Source organism: Rhopilema esculentum, chromosome 8 (assembly GCF_057945365.1).
Source record: "Rhopilema esculentum isolate cy_ngs chromosome 8, ASM5794536v1, whole genome shotgun sequence".
NCBI classification, from domain to species: Eukaryota; Metazoa; Cnidaria; class Scyphozoa; order Rhizostomeae; family Rhizostomatidae; genus Rhopilema; species Rhopilema esculentum.
Window position 1 is genome coordinate 10,377,456 of NC_142822.1, and position 25,427 is coordinate 10,402,882.

A 25,427-nucleotide genomic window follows, 5' to 3' on the forward strand; every position below is an offset into this window, starting at 1 on the left:
ATTGATTCTACAAACAGTATGATGATTTTCAAATTCTGTTGCAAGTCCAAAGATATCATCTTTAACTATCAGAACATTGTATTCCGGGTCCACCCTAATTAACCCTAACATACACCCTAAATAAAATATTTACATTTGTGAATGTTTAGATGTTTTGAATTTGGCTTGAAATTATTTTCAAAGTAATTTCTGGAAGTCATTTAATCCCATTATTGCATAGATAAGTGAAGATTGCTCAACCAGAATATTGTTGCTGGTTTTGATTCTGAAATGTACCCTTTTCCGAACAGGTAAAACTTAGGATAATTAAAATGCCATTAATTTGAGAACAACAAAAATAACATTGCTGATTTTCTGCTATATGTTAGACATTTTTGTATATAATAAACATATAAAAATTCAACTTTGAAATATTTCGCCAACATGATTAATTTTGAGCCAAAAAATGGAACACTTGTTGCCATGGCAACTTTCTTCCATTCTGTTTCTATAAATAGAATGAGTTTCTTCAGTCTTAGTTTAGTTTTAAGGCCATTTTTGGATTCAGTGGTGTTTAATTGACCAGGTATGGTATTTTTATATGCAAAATCATGGTCTTTCATGAACTTTAAGAAATGTTATAGTTATGGAAAAAATCAAAATGGCGGATTTAGGAAACTAAAGCCGAAAAATACCGAATTTCAAATTCCTATATTTCACAAACCAAATGAGATATTAGACTGAAATTTTCAAATGTGGTCTATCTCATGGTGTTGTTTGTTCCTGCCAAAAATGAAAAAAATCTGTGACCATGGGTGTCAACTTTGAAAATTTTGTCCCCCTTTGACATGGAATGACCCAACTGTGAAAGAGATGCGTGGAATATGAACAGGGCTTCCGAGAGGGGGACAAGGAGGGGCAAACTTTCCCAGGGCCTCGAGGTCTAGGGGTCCTCTTAAAGCAAGGAATTCCAAATTAAGAACTGAATTTTAACGAAACGCAACAAAGTATGCCTAAAAGTTTGTAAAGCGAGGTAAACAACTGTAAAAAGCATTCTGAATCGTGTTTCAAGTTAATTTAAAGGGCGTGGCCGAAAAAATTTGCTGCTCGCTTCGCTCGCAGTGCATATATGTCTTCTTTTGCATTTTTGTTAGTTTCAACTGTGCACAACAGCATTGAATTTGATCCTCATTTTTTGCAATCTTAAACTATCTATGGTTAGAGAAAAGGAGCTACATCCCAACAAATATAGCAGATGAACATTTCAAAATGATAAAAAAATGGGTGCATGGTTTCCAGGTACATATTATTTTTGGCGATTTGGGTTTGTTATTGGAGATATCATACACAAGAGCGGGCCCCCTTATGATAATTTTCTCCCGGCCCTTTCCTAGGAGCCACGACGCCCCTGTTGCTTACATTATACGTAGTACGGGCCCCTTTTCTGTATATAGCAACCCGAGAGATTTACTGCCAGTCCGCCTCTGTACAGAAGTCACTCTGATGAACTTCATACAGAAGATGGCCCGCCAGAATGAGGCTTAGAGAACCTGATGGAAGGGCTTTGCTTTCGAGAATACCGTAAATCATCGAAGTAGCCCCTAGAGGCTTTTAACTTTGGGGGGTTACAGGGGGCGCTTGTAAAAGCAGTAGAAAATGGAGATTGAAGGCAAGAGAACAGCATGATGACCACTGAAATGGTGAATAGAGTTTAGCGATAATATCTGGGACATTCAAGGTTGAGGAATGAGAAAGCAGATATGAAAGCAGATATGAAAGCTTCCTTCCAGCAACAATCCTGGAAATGGAAGAATAAGATTGTGACATTTATAATCTCTACATGAATCCGAACAGAGGAAGTTAACTTGTAATGATTTCGAAAAAAGGTTTTCGTAAATAATCTTTTAATGGCTTTGTTAAAAGCAAACATTTCACAACATAAAAACTTAAAACTTTTTCTTCTGACACTTCTCAGAATATAACATGTCAGAATAAGGTTTCGAAAGAACGAGATGGAAAATGTATACCCAGTTGCGGATTGAAATGGGCCAATGAGAAAAACGCAAGCACCTGACCGTTACAAACACATAAATACACATAAATGGTTGGCTACAAACACCGGTTTATGAAATCGAATAAAAATATAGCTTTCACAGCGAAAGCAAACAACCACTTGAAGAGGACGGTCGTTTTAACATGATTCAGGGCTTTTTAATGGAAACAGTAATCGACTGACGATTGCATTCCAGGTGTATAAAGAAACACTGGAAATTATAAAAAGTTACAATCCTCTGAATTAAAGACATCGGGACCTTAGCAGTAAGGACAATGAGAAATGACGTAACAGGAGTCCTTCTTTACGCCCCTTTACAAGTTACAGTTTAGTTTTCGAGAAGGTCGGTCGATTAACCATGAAATCTGTCTATGAAAAATTCAAGCAGAAAAAATTGTGAATTTTTGTGTTTCCTTGACATATCTAAGGCCTTTTTCGACATCATGGTTTTAGAGGAAAAGAAAATGATTAATTTGTAGGAGGACTAAGTTAATTCTAGAAAACGGAAAAAAATTGACTGGTTGTCAGGTAAGTAAATGCAAAGGTGTTCCACAAAGAACAATCCTGTTCATTATCTTATTGCTTATGTGCCGCTGTGTACCTTGATCTTTCAAGAATTGTCGTCGATGCCACAAATCATTCGCTTCACCATCAAGAGCAAACCGCAATCTCTCTTTAACCAGACAAATTGTGACAATGATATGCTAAAAATAAACGGTTATTACTGATTAGACAAACTCGTAAACCCTTTAAAACTTTTCTGACAATATCCCATTTCGTTGCATTATGGACAAGCAGAAAATGATTAGCCCCCAGGCGTCTTCATTGATAATAACCATAATTCGGCTGTCTCTAAACTTCGCTTCCTTCTACCATGAGATTGTTTAGTTCTCTATGGCACACTTGTTCTTTTCAAAATTAGTTACTACCATAGAGCCTAAACCTAATGAGTAGGAAATCAGCAAAATTCCGAATAGCTACAATTAATGCAAAACCTTATTGACCAGTGGTGTAGTCAAGTTAAAAACCAAAACAGCGTTTCGTTAGTTTTCTTTAAAAAATATAAAATAAATTGTGCTTTTCAATACATCTCTGCACTGAATATTCATTTTCCAAAATGTTTACTCTTAACCTAGGGATATATGCGATGCACTGCTGATCATCCTTTTGTCCCTTTTTGTAGAAAATTCGGTGATCTTCTTTCTTTACTCTTGTTTCCACCTGAGCGACATGGCCTGCCAATTAACACTTATATTTGTTTTCTTTTGTTTTCTTCAACTTTATCAACTTTAGTGTGTGGTCTTAAACTTTCATTTCTTCACCTGTATTTTCTACGTCAGCAGGTAAGGCATGTGACGTTAATCATTTTTTCTTTCCATGCCTCTCTGAGCCACTGCCAAATTATGTTAGTGTCCATGTTTAAACACCATATGTTATTGCTTGAGTATGGCTTTAACCATTATTCTTTTCTTATTCAAAGCAATGCGTTTTCCTCATGAAAATCACCATATTGCCCAAATCTGTGCCATCCTACTGTTATTCGTTCGTCCATTTTTTTATTTGTTTCGTTTTCTGACATTACAAGTTGACCCCGGTAAACATATTCATTTTCTTCTTCTATGACCCCGCTCTCTTCTTTGTGACTAATGAAAAGATTTCTTCATATTTTTACCGGAAACAATCATGAACATAAGGCCTCCGAACTACGCATGCCCATATTTTCATATGGCTTTGATCACTTTATACACATACAAACCATAGGTGAGGCAAGTATTAAGTCTAGTCAATTTAGTTGTAATAAATTAGACATTTTAGGAAGCATAACAGCGCTATGCCGTGCTACCCCTCCACTGCAACACTGTACTGACTCCATAATTCTTAACATCCTATAATATTCATTTCTCAAGTTACACAACGACACAATCAAAATGTTTGCTATAAGACAAATTCGATTTTAAAAACCATGCCACGTTTACACGTTGGGTATCTAACCAGGTAACACCGTCCATTAGAGTTTTAGCTAACGATAAGTAGTAATAATGATAACGAATATTTTATCCCTTGAACGTACAAACTGTTTTTAATATCCTTATATCATTGACATAGAAATTCAATAAAGACTTTTTCCAGCTCCTTCGACCTTTGAATGATGTTGCTATGTAACCTTTGGGGTAAGTTTTTTCATTTATAGGTTTGTATGATACTGACCTCTGCTTCTATCTTCTGACTTGCATTTTTGTTTTTTTACCTCCCATTTTTATGAAGCGTATCAACTTACAAACGAAACAGCTAAAATTCACACTAAAATTTGTGTCTTCTGGAAGTTAAAAAGAAAATTTGGCTATTGAGATGTCTGTCTGAGCTGCAACATAAAGTTCTGATTTATCACATTATTTCAGCAACTGTTTTGAAAGCATCATGTATTTTCTCAATGAGGATCCAAGTTGTTGTAGTGTTTATAGTTCGAAGGCGAGGATCAGAAAAACGACAACCAATTCCTTTGAAGCTCAGCGATCAACTAAATCAAATAAACTATTTGTGACAATTATAAATCAGATGCCAATGTAGGCGGGTCATATGATATGACTAGTAAAGCTTAAAGCAATATCAAAAGTCTGCACATAACATTGTGTCCAACTTGACAATCAGGGTATGAAAATGATGTATTACTGTATGACCAGGTGTCTTTCTGAACTTCCAATTAACTGTTGCTCTTGAGTTCACCTGGCACTGATGGCTAAAACTTTTTAAGTTGTGGCAATAGTCTATCATGCCTGCAATTAGAGCTAAAAATAATTTCACAAATATGCCTTTTAACTGGAAACAAAATGATTACACGAAGACGTGAAAATTGGCTTCAAAGAAAACACTGGTAACATGTAAAAACATCTTCAATAAGATATTGTTTACATATAATATCAAGGTTTAGATTCAAAACTGTACTAACACATAAGAGCTAGTGGGCCAATATTCCTTTATAGAATATCCAGGGATGTAAAGATGGTTATTTTTTGGAGGTTGAAAGGTAGAAAAATTTCCATGTGACAATAAGCCAATTGATCTGTGGATTCCACTGTGGATTTTTTTACCGCATGTCTGCTAATTTAATGACAAAATCATCTGATCTGAAAAACAAAGGGTTTATAGATCAAACCAAAGAGAATACACATTATCATTGTTATTGTAAATTCTATTATTTCTTGTAACATGAAGGATCACATATGGAGCAGATTCTGCCCAAAAATGTGTATTTTTATTTGTTTCTACTTGGCATCAGAAGGTGGGTTGTGACAAAATGTGGACTATGCCACTGGCCTACCTTTTGACACATGGCTGGCCTAGCTGTTGGCATTGCAATTGCTTACAAAATATTAATTTGGAGTAGGCTTGGTGTACAACAAAAAACCAACAACTCAGGGGAAATGTTCAAAGACACAGCTTAGTTTGCTTTGCCTGTAAATGTTCCACATGTAGTTGACAGCAATACATACAGGTCCTTTCAAGGCAGAAAGAGGTTAAAAAAATAATGATTTTGCCAAACAAACTGCATGGGAAAAAGCATTTGTATGAACTTGAAGAAAATAAATTCTGTTACTTATACCAACATCTTGTGAAAGATTGCATATTCTACTTCTGTTGTGACATAGAGCTTCAATTTGAGATCAGAAACATGCCCCAGACCCCTGACCAAGATATGGAAAGGGGACTCGGGTTGGAGCTTTTGACAACAAATTATGACTATAACACATATATATTCTGAACAATTATATGATGTGCTGTAGTATGCTGTAGACCAACCACATTACCAGGATGTAAACAAATAGCAATTTTTTTCAGTTTATATATGAGAACTCTCATAAATTAGGCTTTCAACAACATTAAATCTACAAATCAAGCAATTGACTAATGCATAAGAAATTTCTGTATATATAATACAATTGCTCTATATTTAAAGATCTTGCTCAGGCATTTGAAACAGTTAACCATAAAATAATAAACTGAAACATACTGGAATTAGCAGAACTAACTTACAATGGTTCAAATTTTATCGCTCTGATTGATTCCAAAAAGTGTATATATGCCTGACCCTATAATCATACATCATGGTGTACCACAAGGAACCATGCTAAGTCTCCTTTTCTTTCTTTTATATATTTGACATGCTAACATGCTTTTATTATCCAACATCCTCAAATTTTCTCTCTTTGTTAAAAAATATTAGCATTTTATGCTCACACAAAATCTACATGACCTTAAAATTATCGTCAAAAGTGAAGTCTCATCCTTGTTCTCTGCTAAGAGACAAGCCTTCAATATGGGTAAATCTAATTGTCTTCTGGTATCAAAAAATAAAGCTTCTTAATTTAAGCATTGTATGAAATTCAATGATAGTACCCTCACATCATAAAAAAGATCATACTAAATATTTAGGTATGAAGATTGACAATAGTCTTGACTAGAAGCAACATATCATCAAGCAAACATGAAACTTTATAAAAATAAAGGTATTTGCATTTTAGCAAACATAAAACACTTTGTTATTGGCTTTCGTAAGAAACTTTATAAAGATTTTGCTGCTCCCTACATTAAGTTGCAGTTATGATATAACTTGCAGTTCAGCCTAATCTTGAACCCATTAAAAGGAAACTACATCAAGCATTACCAATCTTGCAAACAGAACATCTTGCATAAAACTCTATTTGTATGTCAACCTAAAATTGCTTGGTTTTGATACTCTGTACTAATCACAAGAAACATTGTGATTTGCTTGATAGATATTACCATAACAGGCATTTTATCGAAAAAATGTCCGCTACCAACTGTCTCAACTGAATACCAAAGGAAATCTGTATCCTTTCAGGCTTAAAAATTTGGAACAATTTACCCCGTGAATCGAAACAGAAAACTTTATTCCTCATTTCTCTGCAATTTCTCAGTGATAATTTCTCATACTTTTCTTATTAATTGTTTCATTTCTGTAATTTAAAACATATATTATCTGAGCAATTTGAGAATTTGTTCCTGTTTTGTATCAATGATTATTCTTGACCTGGATTTGTTTCTTATTAAAAAGCAACTATGCTCAATTTCAATTTCATCCCAATTTTTTGACAATCTTAATTATATTCCTATCCTACAGTTCTTCAACAATCATTCATATTTAAATTGCTATCTGGCAAACTAACTCATGTCAAAAGAGCATGTGACTAGATAGCTCTCAAGAGTTTGTTATCAAACTCCTACTGCTCAACAATATATCAATTGCTGTAGTCTTATGTTGTTTACTTTTGTCTCTGTTAGATATTTTCTTTAAACTTACAATAAAACATTTCTTGTATGTACTTGGTGATTGATGCTATGAATGAAATTTTAATAAAAACAAATTGAAGGTAATAACATTCAAAGTCTATTGGATTTTCCATTGAAAACTATAAAATTAAACAAAACAGCTTTGAACCATCAGTTATTACAATTTATAGTTTCTGCTGGAATAACAACTTCCAAAAAAGCAAAATAACCAAGCTCGTTTTTATGGAGTCACATAATTAAAAACATGATGAACATTAGACCGTACCATCAGAGACCATAGATCGCCTGTTACATCACAGCACAGTTTGATAAATTTGACAAATTGAACCTATGTCATCTATTAAATCGAGGGGCAAATCATTCCAAGAAAATCTTGTACACCTTTTGTGATTATCCTATTGTTGCATCTGGAATTCCCTGGAAATCCTTTTGTTTTAGGGGAAAATCTTGTAGCCCCTCGTATTAAATCATATGTCACGGTTTGGCAGTACCATCTGCCATTCTGGGTTTGTCAACATTGTGACACTGTAGGTTTTTTCCTTATTTTTTCTTTCCACTTACTTTTGAATTAGTGATTATTATATTCTATCTGTATTTTTGTTTTGTCTAATGTTCTTTGAAAATTTTTACAATTTCATTAATAAGTATTCTAAATTAAAATAAATTCAATAAAATCAAAAGCAATTTTAATGATTTACTTTGAACGTTCAGGCAACAGTATCACAATTGTCATGACTTAGCAGTGCCTCCTAGACAAGACATGTTGAGGCATTTGCTGCCATGTTTATGCTCCCAGATGTGCAAAATCCATCGTTCTAATTTGCTTTATTCTTTCTACTGCAAATAGATTAAAAAACCAACATTTTACATGCATGTGTTGTCTTTTTGTTTGCCTACTTAAGTTGTAGTTTAGTTGAGTAGCTACCTGAAGCTATTCAAGTTCATTTTATAATGTAATGGTTATAACTGATACTTTTCCTTCAGGCATTTGCCACAAAGATATACTTGCTTGTGCTAAATCAGTTTACTGTAATCACTGCGAATTCTGGGTTAATTTAAAAGGCAATGCAATTTCTAGTTCTGAATATAAAGAGCTGCAAAAAAACTTGATGGGGTGCCTTGGTTATGCCTAAAATGTACACAAATCATGCTTCCCACTGGATAATGATGAACTTATAAATCTATATGATTTCGATTTCTTCATTTGTTGATTCAATGCCATCATTTGAAATAACCTCTGGTCTCTCAAACTTGCCTAGCTTGGATGATTACGATATTGATGAGCATCTACCTTCTAATATCAACTCATCTTATAAAACTCTTCAAGAACAATCTACTCTTAGCACTTCAAAAAACGATTTTGCTCTATTTCATATGAATGTTAGAAGTCTTTCACTTCACTTTGATGAGCTTGTTTCAACTCTTGCTACCTTAAACATTAACTTTGATGTCATTGCAAGTCTGAAACTTGTTTAAATCTCTGGCATCCATTCGTCAATATGGTACACAACAGGCTCGCAAGGACAATATATTTTTAACTCAGAAAAATACCAATCAATATGGTCTCAGATCTATACATCACTATGGATCAAATTGCTGGAATGAAATTCCTTTAAATATAAAACGGTCACCATCTGTTCATATCTTTCGTCAAAGACTCGAAGCCTTTCTTTTTGAAAATAACTATTGTAGCAGATTAGAGATAGTAATCAACACTATTTTCCCCAAAACGTTTCTTCATCAAATAAAATTTTCCTAAAAGGGGGTGCCCTCTCCTCGATTAGCTTTGCTATTGAGAGACCTCCTCCTTAAGAATTCCTTTCCGTGCAAATTTTTCTGTAGTTATGTTTAGTCTTTAAACTTGTATTATAACTTGTAGCCTATAGTTTATTGCTAATGTTTTGACAAAATTTGTATGTAGTGGAATTTAAAATTACATGAACTGAAATGAACTGAATGCTGCAAAGTGTCTGCTTTTTTCAAAGCCATTTTCAAATTTTGCACCGTTCAAAAATGGTCTATTTTGTCTGAAGATGGCCTAAATCATGACAAGCCCAACGGACCAGTTGCATACATTATTACCCGGATTCTGAACATGGATTCCATTTTTAAAGGACTCTGTATAAAATTTAAAAAAGCAAAACCTGTGTGGGGGGCCTACTCACATTTCAAATTATGCACCAAACAGTGTGCGTGTTTTCTTAGGCCACCTTTCATAAACACACCGGTAATGCTCACGGCAAACTTGACATCCATTTTTATTAAATCCCAGGATCCCTTGCTTGGTTCTTGTGGCTATTAATGGAAAACAGGTTCAACTTTTTTGGAACTGGACAAAAGTGGAAATGTAAACAATGGTTAATCACATCCTCCACACGGAATGAGGTCTCGGTGTATTCGGTGGTATTGTCCTCTTTGATGACGTCAGAGATCTGTTTGGAAGATGCTTTTTGGAGTGCAAACAAGTTTTACGTGCAGCGGGTCGTGATCCGTTTGTTCGTGATCATTTCAAGATGTGCGCATCTGCATGGACAACCTCGTTTCCACTCATTGAAAACCTGTTGGAAGGTTGGAGAACGCAGATCAGTCGCATTTTTACTGTCTGGAAGTGTGCGAAGGTCATAGAGCAGAGGTGATCGAGCTTCAAAAACAAAGTTTGCTGTAAGGAGAACTAGTTACAGACAGAAAGTATTGAAGGTATACTTGAGTTCTTATCAGTGGGAACGCTTATTCGAATTAGATCATGGAGAATCAAATAACAAGTAAAGGAAAAATCAGAGATCCTAGATGGCTTCGAATTGAGGTTTGCAGAGATCACTTGCGAGATGAGAAATGTGAAAGAGGGGACGATCAGTGTCGCTTTGCACACCCAGATAAAAACTGCCTCATTGTCAGTGGAAAAGTCACTGCTTGTTATGATTCGATGAAGGGCAGGTGCAATCGTGATAATTGCAAGTATTACCATCCCCCGGAGCACTTAAAGAAGTACATACAGGCGCTAGGCAAGGCTTTTGAGCAGCAGCGGCTAGCCGAAGAGCAAACTGGGGGCTTTGCAGGCGGAAACATCCCAGTTCATTTTCCAATGTTGAGTCCGCACCCCCTGATGCAAGTGAACCCAAACGCAATCCACGCACCCAGACGGCTGGACTTCTCAGACAAGCTGCCAATCTGTTGTTTCTTTGTGAATCAGTCTTGTAAAAAGAAGGCAGACGATTGTCAGTTTGCACACCCACCTCCTTCTGTAGATATCGATCCCAATGGCTTTGTGACCGTGTGCATGGATTTTATAGCAGATCGGTGTGACAGAGAGAACTGCCGATACTTCCATCCACCGTCCCACTTAAAGGCCAGAGTGAAAGCAATGCAGCTAAGACACACCCCACTGTCGACCTCTACTCAGCAACAGCCAGACAGCAGTGCTAGCAGTTCAGTGCCCGAGCCTATTGTGAGCCAAGGGAACTTTGTCCCAGTCATGTCAACAGCTCCGGCGCTAGTCTATCCAACGCAAGTCACGTACGTACGAGGATCGACGCCTCTAATGTTATATAACATGCAGACTCCATTGGGACACGTTACATTCCCGACGTATGGGCCTAATAGTGTGTTTGTTAATAGTCCGCAGGTGCCCTCCACCGTCCCTTTAGCAATATGAAGAAATTACAGCTATTAGTCACAAATTGCTAGAATTGTGAATAACACCAAATGCTGCAGGTAGCAAACTGAAAACTTTCATTGACAGAATCAGGATTTAACACCTGATTGATAGTAAATGGGTCCCTTGAAGTCAGTATTAAAGCACCAAATGTAGTCCCTTCTGCTCTTATTGCTATTACTGAAATCGTCTTCATTTTGTGATTAACGATTCCCAAACGATACGGTGTAAGTTAACGGATAACATAGTGTGAGACCCTGTTGAAAAAGGTGCTAGAAAACACTGAGCATTGTTTCAAGTGAAATTAAGAACCCATTCTTTTTAACAAAGGTGGTCTTACATGCTGATTTTGGATAATTCAGATATCAAAGGTTTGACTTTTATTGCGACATGATTATTGTGCAAACAGTGAACTCACAACAAAGACGAAACTATTGGAAGAAGAGTATCTAGACAGGCCGTCCGAAGAATGATTGAGCCACTTTCGTACCACAAAATATACAAAAGGCTCAAGGGTCATATATTAGTATTACAAATCAGGATGATATTAAGCTGGTTATATTAAGCAAGATTTAAGCATCTAAAAGTAGTTGGTATTAAGTTGACCGAATTCCTTTATGATTGTGAGTTACAGTATTAGGGTATGTTTAGAATTCTGCTACTGAGGGCACCAATTTTAGGGAAGATAATTTGGCTGATTAGATTTTACTTTTATTATAATTTCAGTGATATTTAATTCATTTATATATGCAGGTATTACGCTCTATATGCGATTTATTCCTCCCATTTTTAGGGTAGCAAACGCACACACACGTGTTAGAATATAGGTTTATGAAAATTTTCGTTTCAAAATTTGTAGAATATGTAGCTATGCAAGTAACATACACTGTGTATTCATAACAATCATTCATAACAAATTACGTTTCGAGTCTCAAAATGTATTGAATTTTAATAAAGTACCAAACAACCGATGGTAAGTAGTTCTGTTGATCAGAAGTATATTTTGTTTTCCGCATCACGTAATGGGAAAACATTGGTAATTGACAATTTAGTAAAAAAGAAGCATATAGCTATTTGCATTAAAATATCAAGACCTTGATACTATCCAATATTGGCCAAATACGTAGGATTTTCACAGAAATTGCTGCGAAGTTTTTCTTTGAACTAAATATTGTACCAATTTGAAAAGTTTTCTATTTTGAAATAAGTTAGGTGGTCTTTAAGATGGAGCTGTTGAACAATTTTGTCACGTAAAGATTTGTAGAATTCATAGAATGAATAAAATCTCAAAGACATTAATCCGTTGATTTTTAAGTGTTTATGTTTTTAAAATTTGTTTGTAATAATGAAAAAAAGCAAAGTTGATCCTCGCAAAGACAGAAACGTTAGCATATGGATTCGGAATCCTAGAATATCAGTGTACTGCTTTTTCTGCGGCCTTTTCAAAATCATATTCATCTTCATAAAGTTAGTGTCAAAAAATGACTTGATGTATTTTTCAAAAGAAGTTATGATATGGCCATTTACAGTAAGTAATGAAAACAGATTGGCAGAAGATATCCTTTTAAGAAGATTTAAAATCAAGTTGGACTTCTTAAGAAATCCCACTGCAGTAAATACGCAGTGGTTTCTGGTATACAGCAGCGGATTTTCTGTATCATTAAGATATAAGTTGCGAGCAATCTATAAAAACTAAGGTATTTGAGGTAGACATGCAAAGGAACATTGTAGATACTTTGTCGTTCACGCAGATATTGTCGATACGAGTCTTGTATTAGTGTGGATTTAAATGGTAGTTGAAGGGTTCAAAACGATTGTTTTATTGTTTTTAAACTCTGAAGATGTGTGGCAAAAACTGTCCTAACCGACCTTGAAACTGGTCGGGTCACCAGTTTCTTTGAATCAATGAGAATTGACTTTGTACCCAAAACAGGATTGCTTATATGGGACGCAATCATTTACTGAGGATTTTCTGTCAGTAGGTCACTGAATTTGTTTTTTAGTAACCAGCGCCTTGTATATTCTGTCAGGCCAGTTTGCCTTAACAGAACGGTATAGGGATATTCCAGGAAACTTTTTCCTATTGTATTCGTGCGTATTGGCGTGTTTGCCACAAATTTCCTGCAGTTGCGATAAAATGCAAAATGCAACGCAGCATTCAACCCAGAAACCGCGTTTTTACCCATAAATTTGACCCATAAATTCCAAAAATACATTAATGAAACAAACGCTGAAGCTCAAATTCTTTTGTTTCCGAAAACCCAATGTTCAGACATTCGTCCGCCGTTCTTTCTGGCTGGACCTAATTTAACGCCTACAAGCTTTTTGCACGCGCTCTTTCATCTTGTTTTGTTTATACTTCTGACGTCATTTGCCCTCGAATGCCCCGGAACAAAACAACCACAACGCACGTTTGAATCATAGGGTGCCCAGAGCTGTTAGCCCATTCAACGAGGAGAATCTTCTGGACAGGGGGCACTTGCAAAACATGTGAGTTGTGGAATTACGTAGTGGATATTCAGAGTGCAGAAAATATTGTGTCCTAGATTGTTCTTGAATATTTCCATACTCGTTTCTCCAAGACGTGGATGCATGATAGAAACTGAAAACATTAAGAAAGCTAGTGAGGTGAGATTTACGCTTTATGTTTGTTGTTGTTGCGTTAGCTTTCATCGGTCGAGTGTTTTGGTTTTTATTTGACCTTCTTGCGTTGGAAAGATTTGAAGAAACGTAAAAAGATTAAAGGTCATAAGTGAAAGTTTACTTTATATAGTGAACGAGGCAAGATTTCGTCTGAAAGCTGTTCAGCAAACGGTGATCGATTGATGTCTGGTTTGATAATGCAGCCATGATTCCTATCGCCCTCTCGTACCTGAGCAAATCCTTAGCGCCGGGTACATTTGCAGAGACCTAAAGGAAGGCCGGCGAGATATGAGCCTAATCATGGAATAAAATGATGGTGAAACAGTACAAATTCAGTATTTATTTTAAGTTGCTGTCTATTATCGAAAGGAAAATAAAAGATTTTGAGGGGTATAGCGAGGGATTTTGATGCACCCGAGCCCCCAAGAAACATATTCTTGACAGGGCTGTCGCTAGATATTGTACAAAACTGGGGTATCCGGGTCCTATTTGCAGACAGAGTGGGTGAACCATCCTTAATTGGCGGAAAAGTTTGGATAATTGCCGAAAAGTGCTCTAGATTGCAAAAAGCTTCCCATCTTTGAAACAAAATTATTTTAAGGGGAATCTCACCCCATCCGACCCTGACTCATGATCAAAATACTATTTTTTATTATCTTAAACTTGACATTAAGAATGCCAATTTTATCTTATTTCAACAAGCTAGGTTTTCCAGTACAGAACACAGTTGCCTGTGTTTACAAACAAATCTCTCTAATGCAGCGATTTTAATCATCCCCAAGAGATTTCATTGAATTTGAGAAATTATACCTAAAGCCTCCTGCTTACGACTCGTTGTTGTGTTTCTTTTCTCAAAATCATTAGGGACAGAAAACGAAAGTTGGATTTTTTCTCTTTTTGTTTTATTTTCTCAGTTGAAGGCAAAAAACCAAAAACACAATTTCGAGTTTAGCACCTGAAAACAATTCTGCCCGCACAATTTATTGTACTCCTTTCAGCGTCGATGCACTTTTTTTATAAGAACACCAAGCCTCAATTTCCCATGAAGATAAGGTATTCTAAAAATATCACCAGCCTGAGATGAAAAATTATAGGAAAAGGAACGTATTTTGAAAATATTATTCGCATGTTAGCTAATCGGAGCATACTTTCTCGGCTGCCACTGAAAAGTTTATGCAAAACTGTTTCTTGGGGGTTTTTGAAAGAATTTATGGTTTCTAGTTGTAAAACATCAAATTTGAAATAAGAACACTGAAGCCTCAAATCGTCAAAATACATCGAGCCTGAGAAGAAATTGTCTGGTTGTTATAAGAGAGTATAATCCCCTGGATGGATAACAGAGGTACTTAGTTTGGTTCATATAACATTTTCATCGTCAGTTTTTACACTATATTTTGCAAGCGTTTGGTAGAATTCAAATTGCCACTGCTCAAATTTGAGGTTATCACTGCAATCCTGTGATTGACTACTGCTATTTTATTATCACTTAGAAATGAAAAAAGTACAATATATTCACAATCAATGGCTCGATTTTATCAATCTTTTACGCCAATGCTTGGTTGAAGTCTTTCCAAAAAACGTTTTACCCCTTCCCCTTTTTCTAGAAAAGCACATCAATATTTTGGTATCCAGTGTAGAACTCAATAAATATTGTGGCTTTTTACAAAGAATATTTGCAGCTTCGTTGAAATCCTCTTTTATATTTTTTTTAAGTACGTTTTTTCCATATCAATGCCTCTCTAGATATTAAAAATAGAAATAATCTTCTTGCTGCCTAAAAAAGATAGTAATTTTGAGAAAATTTGACTTGAGAAAGACTGTTAGTTGAAATGTAAGCGATATTGAGCATTTTTCATGGACTTTAGCAAAATAAAATTGTCAATTTTATGTTTCTCTTGCCCTTTTGTCACTAACACTCTTATTTTATAGAGCAAAAAGCACTTTGTTTCTATTTATCAAAAAATAAAAGCAACTTAAGAACTTGCTAAGTTTCAGTTGAAAAATTGGAAGGATAAATATGTTTATATTTGAAATTTCATAAAACAGTGGTTAAAAAGCAATTTCATTTCATAATGACAAACCAGAGCAGATTTTATCAACTTAAACATCATGCTGTTTGATATTTCATGAGAAAATCTTATTTAGTGATTTTAGAAAAAATTTGTAGCATAGGGTCGTATAGAAAATCAATATTGAAATATAAAGAACATATGAGCCACAAACTATCGCAAGAAAAGAACATTCAGCCCTCGAAAAATGGCCCAACCCTTATAAATATATTGTTTAGTAATTTCTTCTCTGCATAGATACTACACGAAATAAAAAATATTTTAGTCGATGTTGAGTAATAGTTGTTGAACTATGAAATAAAAATTTTTGACATAGTCTGATTGATAAATAACTGCAATTTAAAAGGTTTTCATTACACTCTCTCCTAATGCACCACTGAAACGGAATAAAACCTAGGACTCCCATAATCTATTGAAAATAGCCATACTATTTATAGCGTATCTCGAAGATTTGGAGAATAACTCAGAATTGGCCATTAGAATACCCTAATGACCAGTACGTGACGTTATTGGTACCTTGAAATGCAGTCTAGCGTAATTATAAAATATTACGTCATATCGCGTGCTTGAAATAGTTTTCGTACTGGAAGGAAATGGGAAGTGATACGAGGTAGCTTTTTGAATCAAGACATGCGGAAGTTTTTCTTGGGTAATAGGAAAATTCTGAGAAGTGCAAGGACACGTTATCGAAGATACGGATTTTCCGTTAAAGTTTCTTCAAACTTCCTCCATATGCTGCGGGTCCAAAGTTATGTTCATGGACATGTACATTGGCATCTTTCAAAGCGCTATTGGGAGGGATGTGAGGGAGCACCGGGCCGGGGGGAACCATGTTAGTGGACACGTCTGTAAGCATGATTGATGTTGTATTTTGTATTGATCTTTTGAGATGGTTAGGTTAGGGCTAGTATAATGGCGAAGGATAATTCGTCATGTGATTCCAAGATTACGAAACTACCTATAAGGAACCAAAAGTTAGAGATCCCTGTTAGTAAAAGTGCGTTTTCCGACTTGTCCTAGAGAGTTCTACCTACTCCTCTCTTTACGTCTTTGTGGTGGATTTTACCACTGGCATCTCTAATGTAGTTTTGACTTTTGACCATTTTGGTGTCCTCGGTAAAGGTCAAAATGAACTCATCTATTTGTTTTTTGGTGAAGATTGTTGAGTTCTCGACTCCTACTTAATAATATGTTCCTTGAACTTTGCCATAAACTTCGTTTCCTCGTCTTTAGAGTAGCAGCAAAATGTGGTTTTGTTTCAAATCACAGCAATGTTCACTTCAAAATTTACTGGATATTTGTATACTTGTGTATGCGTATCTTCGTCTGTCTCGCACTTTATTCAATGAACCCCCCCCCCCCCCAGTTTTGCACATCTAAAATTGACTTTACAGGACTGTGGTTTCATAGCAAAAATTTGTCTAAATGTATGTTGCTACATACACAATCATATTAGCCAGACAGTAGAATCAGACTTATTCTAAACTTCATTCCATCTTTGAAGGGGAAAGTTCCAATTTCATCAGAAGCAAATTTCTTTTGATCTGATGTGACGCAAATTGAAATAAATAAATGCGCACAACGCTTGGAATAAATTAATACAGAAAATAAACTGCCTAGCTTGTGTAGCTTATTCTGAAACCCTCAAGGCCTTTCAAGCAGGGGCAGATCCAACAAGAAATATAGGCTGGGCTTCAGGGAGGGGCTTGTCCAAGTCCTTTTTTGAGGTATTTCAAAGAAAACAGTGATTCAAGAGTTGTTTCATTCTCGAATTTATTTTCAGCATATCATTTTATCAAAACATGTTTTTTATACACTTCAAAATGGAAGTTTTAGACAACCGTTTGGCAATGTTTAAATCTGCTCTGCAAACTCGAAGTTAATTATCAATTAATTTTCAAGAGGAAAGTCAAAATTTCACATCTCACCCCCTCCCCCACCATTTTCTCGCTAATTTTGGATAGCAAAAAATCAATATTGACAAAAAGGGAATTGGGCATGTCCGCCCCAGTCCATCCCGTGACGCCGCCCCTGCCCCCAAAAAGAGAATTTTCTTTTCTTGTTTCTTAGAAGTTTGCCAAAAATTTCCGTTGTTTTACCAATATTGACTTTTACTCTTCCCAAGAAAATTTGCTCAGTGTTTCAATACGATTCCGTAAGGTAACAATTGAAATTTAATGACACAACCTAGATATTTTGAAATATACGAAAGCAGTCAAGTGTGTTTCAAATTTACTGAGATAATTGGAACATGAGCGCGGACCAAAATAACTGTCATATGTCTTACCAATTTACTATTGGCCATAATCAAATTTCAAACATTTTTTAGCGATTTTGCACTTTAAGGAGAATTTTATGGCGTTCTTTTGGATGTTTGCGGTCAATAGTTAATCATCCTAAATGCTTTTTCCCATGACGTCAAACTTGGAAACTCTATTGGACAAAAAACAGAAAATGGAAGAAAAGCAAAACAGGGGAGCTTTCAAATCGCTTAGCAAAGCCATTTCCATAAGAAGACCTCTTTCCCAATCAAACCTCTGTACCTTGGTCTCTATTCTTAACTTAATGAACAGAGCCAAAATAACAATGATCCGTTAGCAAACTTCAAATCGTTTATTGGCCATATCTCACCCGGTATTTGACACATTTACCTGACTTTGCATACTTAGAGGTATTTCATAGATTTCTTTTATGTGAAATGGTCAAAATAAAAAATTCTTAAAATAATGAGGTCACTCTTAAGAGCTCCATTTACTTTCTTGGCTTTGTCTTAAGCTTACTTTTTACTCTTTCTTGCTAAGATTGCATACATGTCTTCATCAAAGGGACCATTTATTTGCGGGACAATTTTCAACATTTGATGTCATCCAATTCAAAACCTCTACATTTTTCAATCAAAATATTACCCTACAATGAATTACTCTTTTGTAAATTTTTTATCTTTAAATTAGTTTGTTTTTGGCGATTATGTACATTTTATTATAGATTTTCCATATTTTAAAACGCAGACAACTATTCAAATGCAATGACTTTTCAAATGAAAGTACCCAGAATTGTTTAAAATAATTAAAGGGCAAGGAACACTGTCAATGCATATACGTAATGATAATTGTATGTTTAAAACTGTATAAAGACCCATATATATCATAATGCATGTTATATTATTACGAAGATTGGACAGGGGCCATGCCCCTCCACTTTTTACTGAGATATATTCTTAATGATTAAAGCTCAAGGCTAAATGTTTTAGGGCATCACTCCAGTGTGTTATGAATTATCGTAAGGAATTTGTTTATCTACATAACAAGTTTTATTTTTCAGTATTTGAATTTGTTTGTGACATCACATTTATGACATCTATCGTTTTCCATACATATCAAATGCCATGCATATTATAATGAGTATTTTTTATTCAAGTATAACACTCCACATATCAGACTGTTTTGAAATTCTTATGTTAGCAATAAACCATGAATTTTGAGCGAATTCCAATCATTGGAACCACGATAAGAGCGATAAACTTGAATTGTGTAAGAGAAGGAGATTTTTGTTAATCAGAGTAAAATATTTTGATCTTCCAGAAAAATGTGTTGGTTGAAAAACTTTCTAACAGATTGTAATGAAATGCTATTTTGAAGGATTCTCTGGGACTGGATCCCCTAGAAGCCTCTGTGGAGGAGAAATCCTTCTGGCACAAGCACAAAGATCCATTGGCTTTCCCTATAGAGGCCAAATGGATACCTTTATTTTTCTCATCCTCGGTACAATTCCAACTACTTTTTACTTGTGTTGCTGAGATCTTCCTACGAGTCTTGTATAATTTTCACTGATTACTTTTAGGCCCGATGAGTACTTGGCCTAAGACGTGATTTGAAATGTCTTCAGAAGACGGTGAAAACAACGAAGGCCATAGGACAAAAGGAGTAAAAACGGTTCCAGGGACAAAAGTCAAGGATCCTAGGTGGCTGAGAATCGACATTTGTCGAGATTTTGCAGCAGGAAAATGCAAAAGAAAAGAATCAGAATGCAGGTTTGCTCATCCAAGAAAAGAATGCATCGTTGAAAATAGAAAATTAACCGTTTGCTATGATTCATTGAAGGGTAAATGCACCCGGGAGACATGCAAGTTTTATCACCCACCGTTCCACATAAAAGAGTACCTTTTAGCATTTGGAAAGGCACTTGAACAGCAAAGACTTGAGCAAGAGCGGCAAGAATTGCAAGACAGTATGGGACAGAACATTGATGAAAAATCAACGAGGGCCGAACGCTCTTACCAAAGGTCCGACAGCGAGCCAGTTAATGGGACAAATACACAAAACGGTGATATTCAGATAGGAAATATTGAACTTATTGACCAACCAGCCACATTGATGCTTGGCAATCCTGTCGATCCAATTTACGTCACCAACTCTGGGTTTGCAAATCATATACCACCTGTTCAAATCCCTTTATGCACATACCCTCAACCAAGTGCAGTCAATCCAGGTTTTTATCAAACACAGTTTCCAATGAGAAGCTCAGTTTCATTCCCACATCACCAAACTGAATTTACTAGTTATGTTCCAGTGAACGGAGGCTTCGATCAAATCAACCTTCCAATGAACAGCCTCGGTGTTCCAGGTACACTTGCTTACCACCATTCAGTGCCACAGACTATATTGGTTCCAGTTTGGCAGCCAGTTTACAATCAAAGCACAGTGCATATGGGCCAAGGAGAGCATTTTCCAACACAACAGTGTCCTGCCTTACCTCCTCGTGCCTACAGACCGAATAGTATCTAAGGAGCTGGAAGCGTAGATTCAGTATCACAACTTGATGGACACACATCGGTGAATGAATTTATTTCAATTTTTATATTTTTTCTCTAAAGAAGAAACGCACTATATTTTTAGGAATCTCATTTCTGGTCCTATATGAGTTTCCTTAAACAAGAGGTATTAAAGAATCTAGAAGGTAATCTTAGAAGGTAATTAAACTAGAGGTATTTGTAGTATTAAGCTTGCTGACCTTAACTCAATGAAATAGAAGTATTCTGGCCATTTTATTGTGACCATTTTGTTATAGTCTCTTCTTCTGGTGATGATAATCTATGTTGACCAGATAGCAATTCTGCGAAGGTCATATCCTACATAAGATCATCAACCAAAAGCATTTCTTACAATAAGAGTCATTAAAATTCTGAAGTTTGGAACTGATAAAATTAAGATTCCTTTGCTGTCTTTTTAAATAAATTTTCATGGAGAGGAGTACTTTCTTTTTACGTTTGAGTTTATGATGAATTAGCCAAAGCAATAGATCATATTAACAGAAAGGCTTTGAATTGATATTTAAAGGATAACAGAAGGCTGAAAATTGTATTGCAATATAATAACTGTGAATTTTCTAGTGAAATTTATAAAAGAGCAGTTTGCCCCGTATGTAAGTCATTTGACTACTGCTACGATGGCAGTTATGTTGTAAAAATTTGTAACGCTGGCATTATCACACGCATTGCAAAAAGAGGATTTTTCAATTGGTTTTCTGTATAGTTGATCAGTGTTTTTTGTTGGTCAGTGTCCAGCTAAACTTCAGTACGTTACCATCTACACAATGTGAATGCAGTTATAATCCTGTCTAGCGTTGCATTTTGTAAGTGATTATCCAACTGTTGTTTAATGGCATTCTTTATTTAAAAATCCTCTATGCCCTCCATGGGCTAACAATTTTTTATCATTTTTCTATCATTGATGCAAAATAAAAGAAATATCATGCGAACTATATGTCATTTTGTAACAGACCTGCCGAAGAGATACGCCTCCAGAACCCAAAAAGTTTGCATATCTACAAATGAAGGTTTTGTTTAGATGATCTTATTTATCTTGGTCAAAAATCAAATAAAAAAAATCGATAAATCAAAGTCAAATCTTGCATATGCATTAGTACGCTTCACCCAATGTCTAAAAGGCGTTGTTTATGTGTGTGAACGGCCTGTATGGTCACAATCTGTGGTCGATTAATAAGTTACATTGCTCTAGCAGGGTTTTTATTAAACAGTACATAAAAGGGGATTTTATTGGAAGACATTTTCTTTAAAGGGCGTGATCCTGAGAAACCCCCCTCTCCCTATCCCCAGTTTGCCAACCCTACTTTGAATGGCTGGCGTCACCACTGGCAGCCACTGAGAATAAGCAGCAGCTCTAAAGTAGCAAACAGTCACCATAATATAAACTTTCTCAAAAGGCCTACGTTTGTGACAATGCTAAAGATGACTGATGTTAGAATTAGAATGGGCTCTTCTGTCGAGAGTTGGTCCCCATTGGGGTAACACCCACTAAAATGCTTTTATTTGCAATTAAAATAGCAAGAGTCTCAAAATATATAGTAGAAGCAGGCAATATTCTAAGGTATTTCAATCACTGCACAAATACGTTAATCTTGCAGTTCAAGTCAGTACCGTGATTGGTCCGTGTCCCGTGGGTGCGTTTTGCAGATTGGGTTTTTTTTTCAGCAACAAGCTAATACCCCAAATTGAAGGGTAGAAATCATATCACTGAGACCCCTTTTATATCTCTGTACTCATTCGCTTTCTTGAAGGGTTTTGAAGGTCGACCCCCTCCCCTTTTTTAGAATTTATTAGCTGTAAGAACGTGAACTTGGACTGATCACCATAGTACCATCTAACTGGAGAGGGATGGGTGATTGTACAATATAGGATTCAGTACTGAAAGATACAGCGTAGCTGAGTAGCTGAAGTTCACTTTAGTGAACATAAAAAAACAGGGCTAAGAAAAATTGACTCAACAAAATGCTCCCTTGGTAAACTTTTAGCGAGAAACCATTTTCTTGGTGAAATTGGAGAATTTGTCAGCTTTGAGCCAGTGACAATGAGATAAGAAATGTTCGTGCATCCACTGCTCCTGATTTTGAGTTACGCGAGGTTGCAGATCGATGCGAACATCTCAAAGATAATGATCTATGCAAAGGTCAACAGTTATATCGAAGCCTCATTCAGCAGGCTGTAAAAAACGAGCACAACAAACCTTGAATTAGTTCAAGAAGCCGTCTTATACGCAAGATAATTAGCCCATACTTAGCCAATATCAACTAGTTTTCAAAAGTTACAATTTTTTTGCGCACATATAATCAGCAAACAATGTCCCAGATCAGAACGGTCCTCAAACACAGCATCAAAATGCGAAAACATTGAATATAAACTGATCATTTGTTGAAAAAAGTAAGAGAATATTAATTGATCATTGACTTCTATTTGTTTTCTTTTGGAATTACATAGGGGTGCATTATAAACCCATTTTTGTCAGTTGGCTGACAGTCGTCAGTTGGTCAGCGAAGCGCCTAGAGAAATAGAGGAGTCTTATGCCGTTATTTAGGTCTTCGTCAATTTCTGCACCATTTTGCACCTTTGGGAGGGAATACCAAATTTGTCCATATCAAGGTAGCACCCATTCCATGAAGACTGCTATATCAAAACAACAACATAATCCCAAACCTACCTGGAAAAAAATTTGCATTTATGGCAAATGTAGGCTTCTTTCTTTTTCTTATCTTACTCAAGGGTAAAAAAGGATAAGTTTCCATTTAATCTGTTAAATTAAAAATTTCCAAAAATAGAAATTTTTAAAGGCGAGCCACGGAAACCATAGTTATAGTGATAAGTTTGTGAAATTTCCAGCCAGAGACTTGGTAAAATAAATTTTTGATGTGTTAAGCTAACTTATCTATTATCAATAAGATATTTTTTCAATACTATCGCACTACAAAACTTGACTCGAGGATAAAAAAGATAGCTTCTTTAGAACAGAGCCACGCCCTTTAATTATGTGGATGACATTATTTCTATTGCGGCTAACAAAGCAGACATCCATGTTGGAGTGAAAAGTTGACCGATTGCGTCAAATGAAGCAAAAAATACTGACTGACTATTTCGGGGTAACTTTTCAGTTACCCCCTAACTGTTTACCCCTAAACTATCCAACTGCACATGCAATGGTTTCAGGGTTACGCACATGTGCTGATGCTGTATTGTAAATCTAAAAAATATTCTTGAAAGAAGAATCAAGAGGAAAGTTATGAAAATCAAAAGTAGAAGTCTTTTAACGATAATTTGTAAAAAGATGTTAGCCAAGTAATGGTGCTAAACATCAAATTTGAGAAGAATATGACTGGGATTTAAACAAATAGATATAGTTATTTTTCTATGAATAAACATGCGTGGCTATAGTTTTAACTCATAACTTTATCAGCAATTTAAGGAAAAAGCAAAAATTAGGAAATATACAGCGTTTTTTAGGGCAACATTTGAAACATAGGGAATGCAGATTTTGTTTCACTTAGCCTGACAGCAAACGTTAACAATATGGCTTTTAAAATACAAAATCTCTTGTGGAAAAATTGCAAAGGAAAGGGTGATGTACAACACTTATAATTGACTTTGTTAGGGGCATATGACCCCCAGGCCTCTCTTGGTTTCCACCTTGTTCCTTTATGATGGGTTTTCATCTTCACATTCTTGAAGCAGAATCTCTCAAACGCTTTTGTCAATACACTCGACCAATTCACCTTCCTCTTGACTTAATAAAAATGTATCATTTTCGCATTTATTATTTTGAAAAGTTTCAGCTAGATGTTTTAAAAAAAATTAGAAAATTTATAAACTAAATACAGAGAAGTGGTGGTACATTTGCAGCAAAGGAAAATCAGAGGAACTGACCTCAAATGAAAAGTGATAAAAATAAAAAATGGAAGAAAATTGAAGCATATTACTGATGGCAATATATGAAAGCAAGGGACACTGTCCCTTCACTGTTTTATGATTGCATTTCATGATCAAGAATAATTGTTCATATCATTTTATCAGTATTTGCTTGCTTTCATTCTAACAAAAATTCTTTTCCTTCATTTCATCTTTTTCTGCTTTTCAAGTTTTGTTTATGTACCTTTAAGGTTGCTATGTTACTAAAAATCAGGATTGTGTTATTGTACTTCTATGTTAGCTGAATCGCATTATCAAAATAATAGAATGCATAACTAAAGTAGACTAGAGTGTCTGCGTTAGATTTTGATTTAGAGTTTGTATTTTATTCAAATATTAGCTAAAGAATTTTAAGACCTAAATAGAGCTTTAAAGTTGTGACGTCAAAAGCAATAAGCGTTTAAAATATCAAAATTTGGGTCACATAACTTAAAGAGCATAAAGAAATAGCTACATGTGTTAGACATGTGCACAGACACTCTTCATAGAATCACTGTAATTTGTTCCTGAGTTCCAAAAAAATATTTTTGGTGATATCTAAACTTTGTTGCCACATTCCTAAAGACCGTACTAGCCTATGCAAATGCTCGCAAGAAACTCGTTACCACTATAAGCGATTTCAAAACTGGCTTAGTTTCCTATCACGAAAGTAGGATTAAGAGCTGCCATGGTGCAATAAAAACTAGGAATTTAGTCAGGGGCGTCGTCAAGGGGGAGTTGGGATAGCTTAGTCGAAAAGCAAATCAAATTCCATTTATGATAATTGATTCGAACTACAGATCCAAGGAATTTGTAACCCAAAATTGCTGCCTTGAAGTAGAAAATCAAAGATACATATTAAAGAAAATTTTTAAGCCAAGACAATAAGAAGAAAGTCCCCTACTATTATCAGATCCAAAACAGACAATATGTAGTCTGCGTCCATCACCAATTTGGACATTGTGAATAACGAAACAAAGCTCATTGAGC

At 35.5% G+C, this 25,427-nt stretch overlaps 2 protein-coding genes and 1 long non-coding RNA gene across 4 annotated transcripts; 2 read left to right on the forward strand and 1 right to left on the reverse strand.

Moving 5' to 3' along the window:
- Positions 1-49: 49 nt before the first annotated feature.
- LOC135694625 (uncharacterized) lies at positions 50-9,894 on the reverse strand. Of its 2 annotated transcripts, XR_016143925.1 has the most exons (3): positions 6,065-9,887; positions 4,241-5,157; positions 50-2,736 (listed from the first exon to the last, which is right to left on the reverse strand). It is a non-coding gene; the product is annotated as an uncharacterized LOC135694625 (long non-coding RNA). The 2 variants fall into 2 exon arrangements; XR_016143924.1 differs by lacking the exon at positions 50-2,736 and having other exon boundaries at positions 4,526-5,157; positions 6,065-9,894.
- LOC148959855 (muscleblind-like protein 1) lies at positions 9,895-11,990 on the forward strand. Its single transcript, XM_089109650.1, has one exon. The coding sequence runs from the start codon at positions 10,086-10,088 to the stop codon at positions 10,992-10,994; it is 909 nt and encodes a 302-aa protein (XP_088965776.1). The 5' UTR covers positions 9,895-10,085; the 3' UTR covers positions 10,995-11,990.
- Positions 11,991-12,948: 958 nt separating this feature from the next.
- On the forward strand, positions 12,949-23,389 carry LOC135694624 (uncharacterized). Its single transcript, XM_065213443.2, has 2 exons — positions 12,949-13,622; positions 19,547-23,389. Exon 2 carries the CDS (start codon positions 19,582-19,584, stop codon positions 20,488-20,490), a length of 909 nt encoding a protein of 302 aa, XP_065069515.2. The 5' UTR covers positions 12,949-13,622; positions 19,547-19,581; the 3' UTR covers positions 20,491-23,389.
- The last annotated feature ends 2,038 nt before the right edge of the window (positions 23,390-25,427 follow it).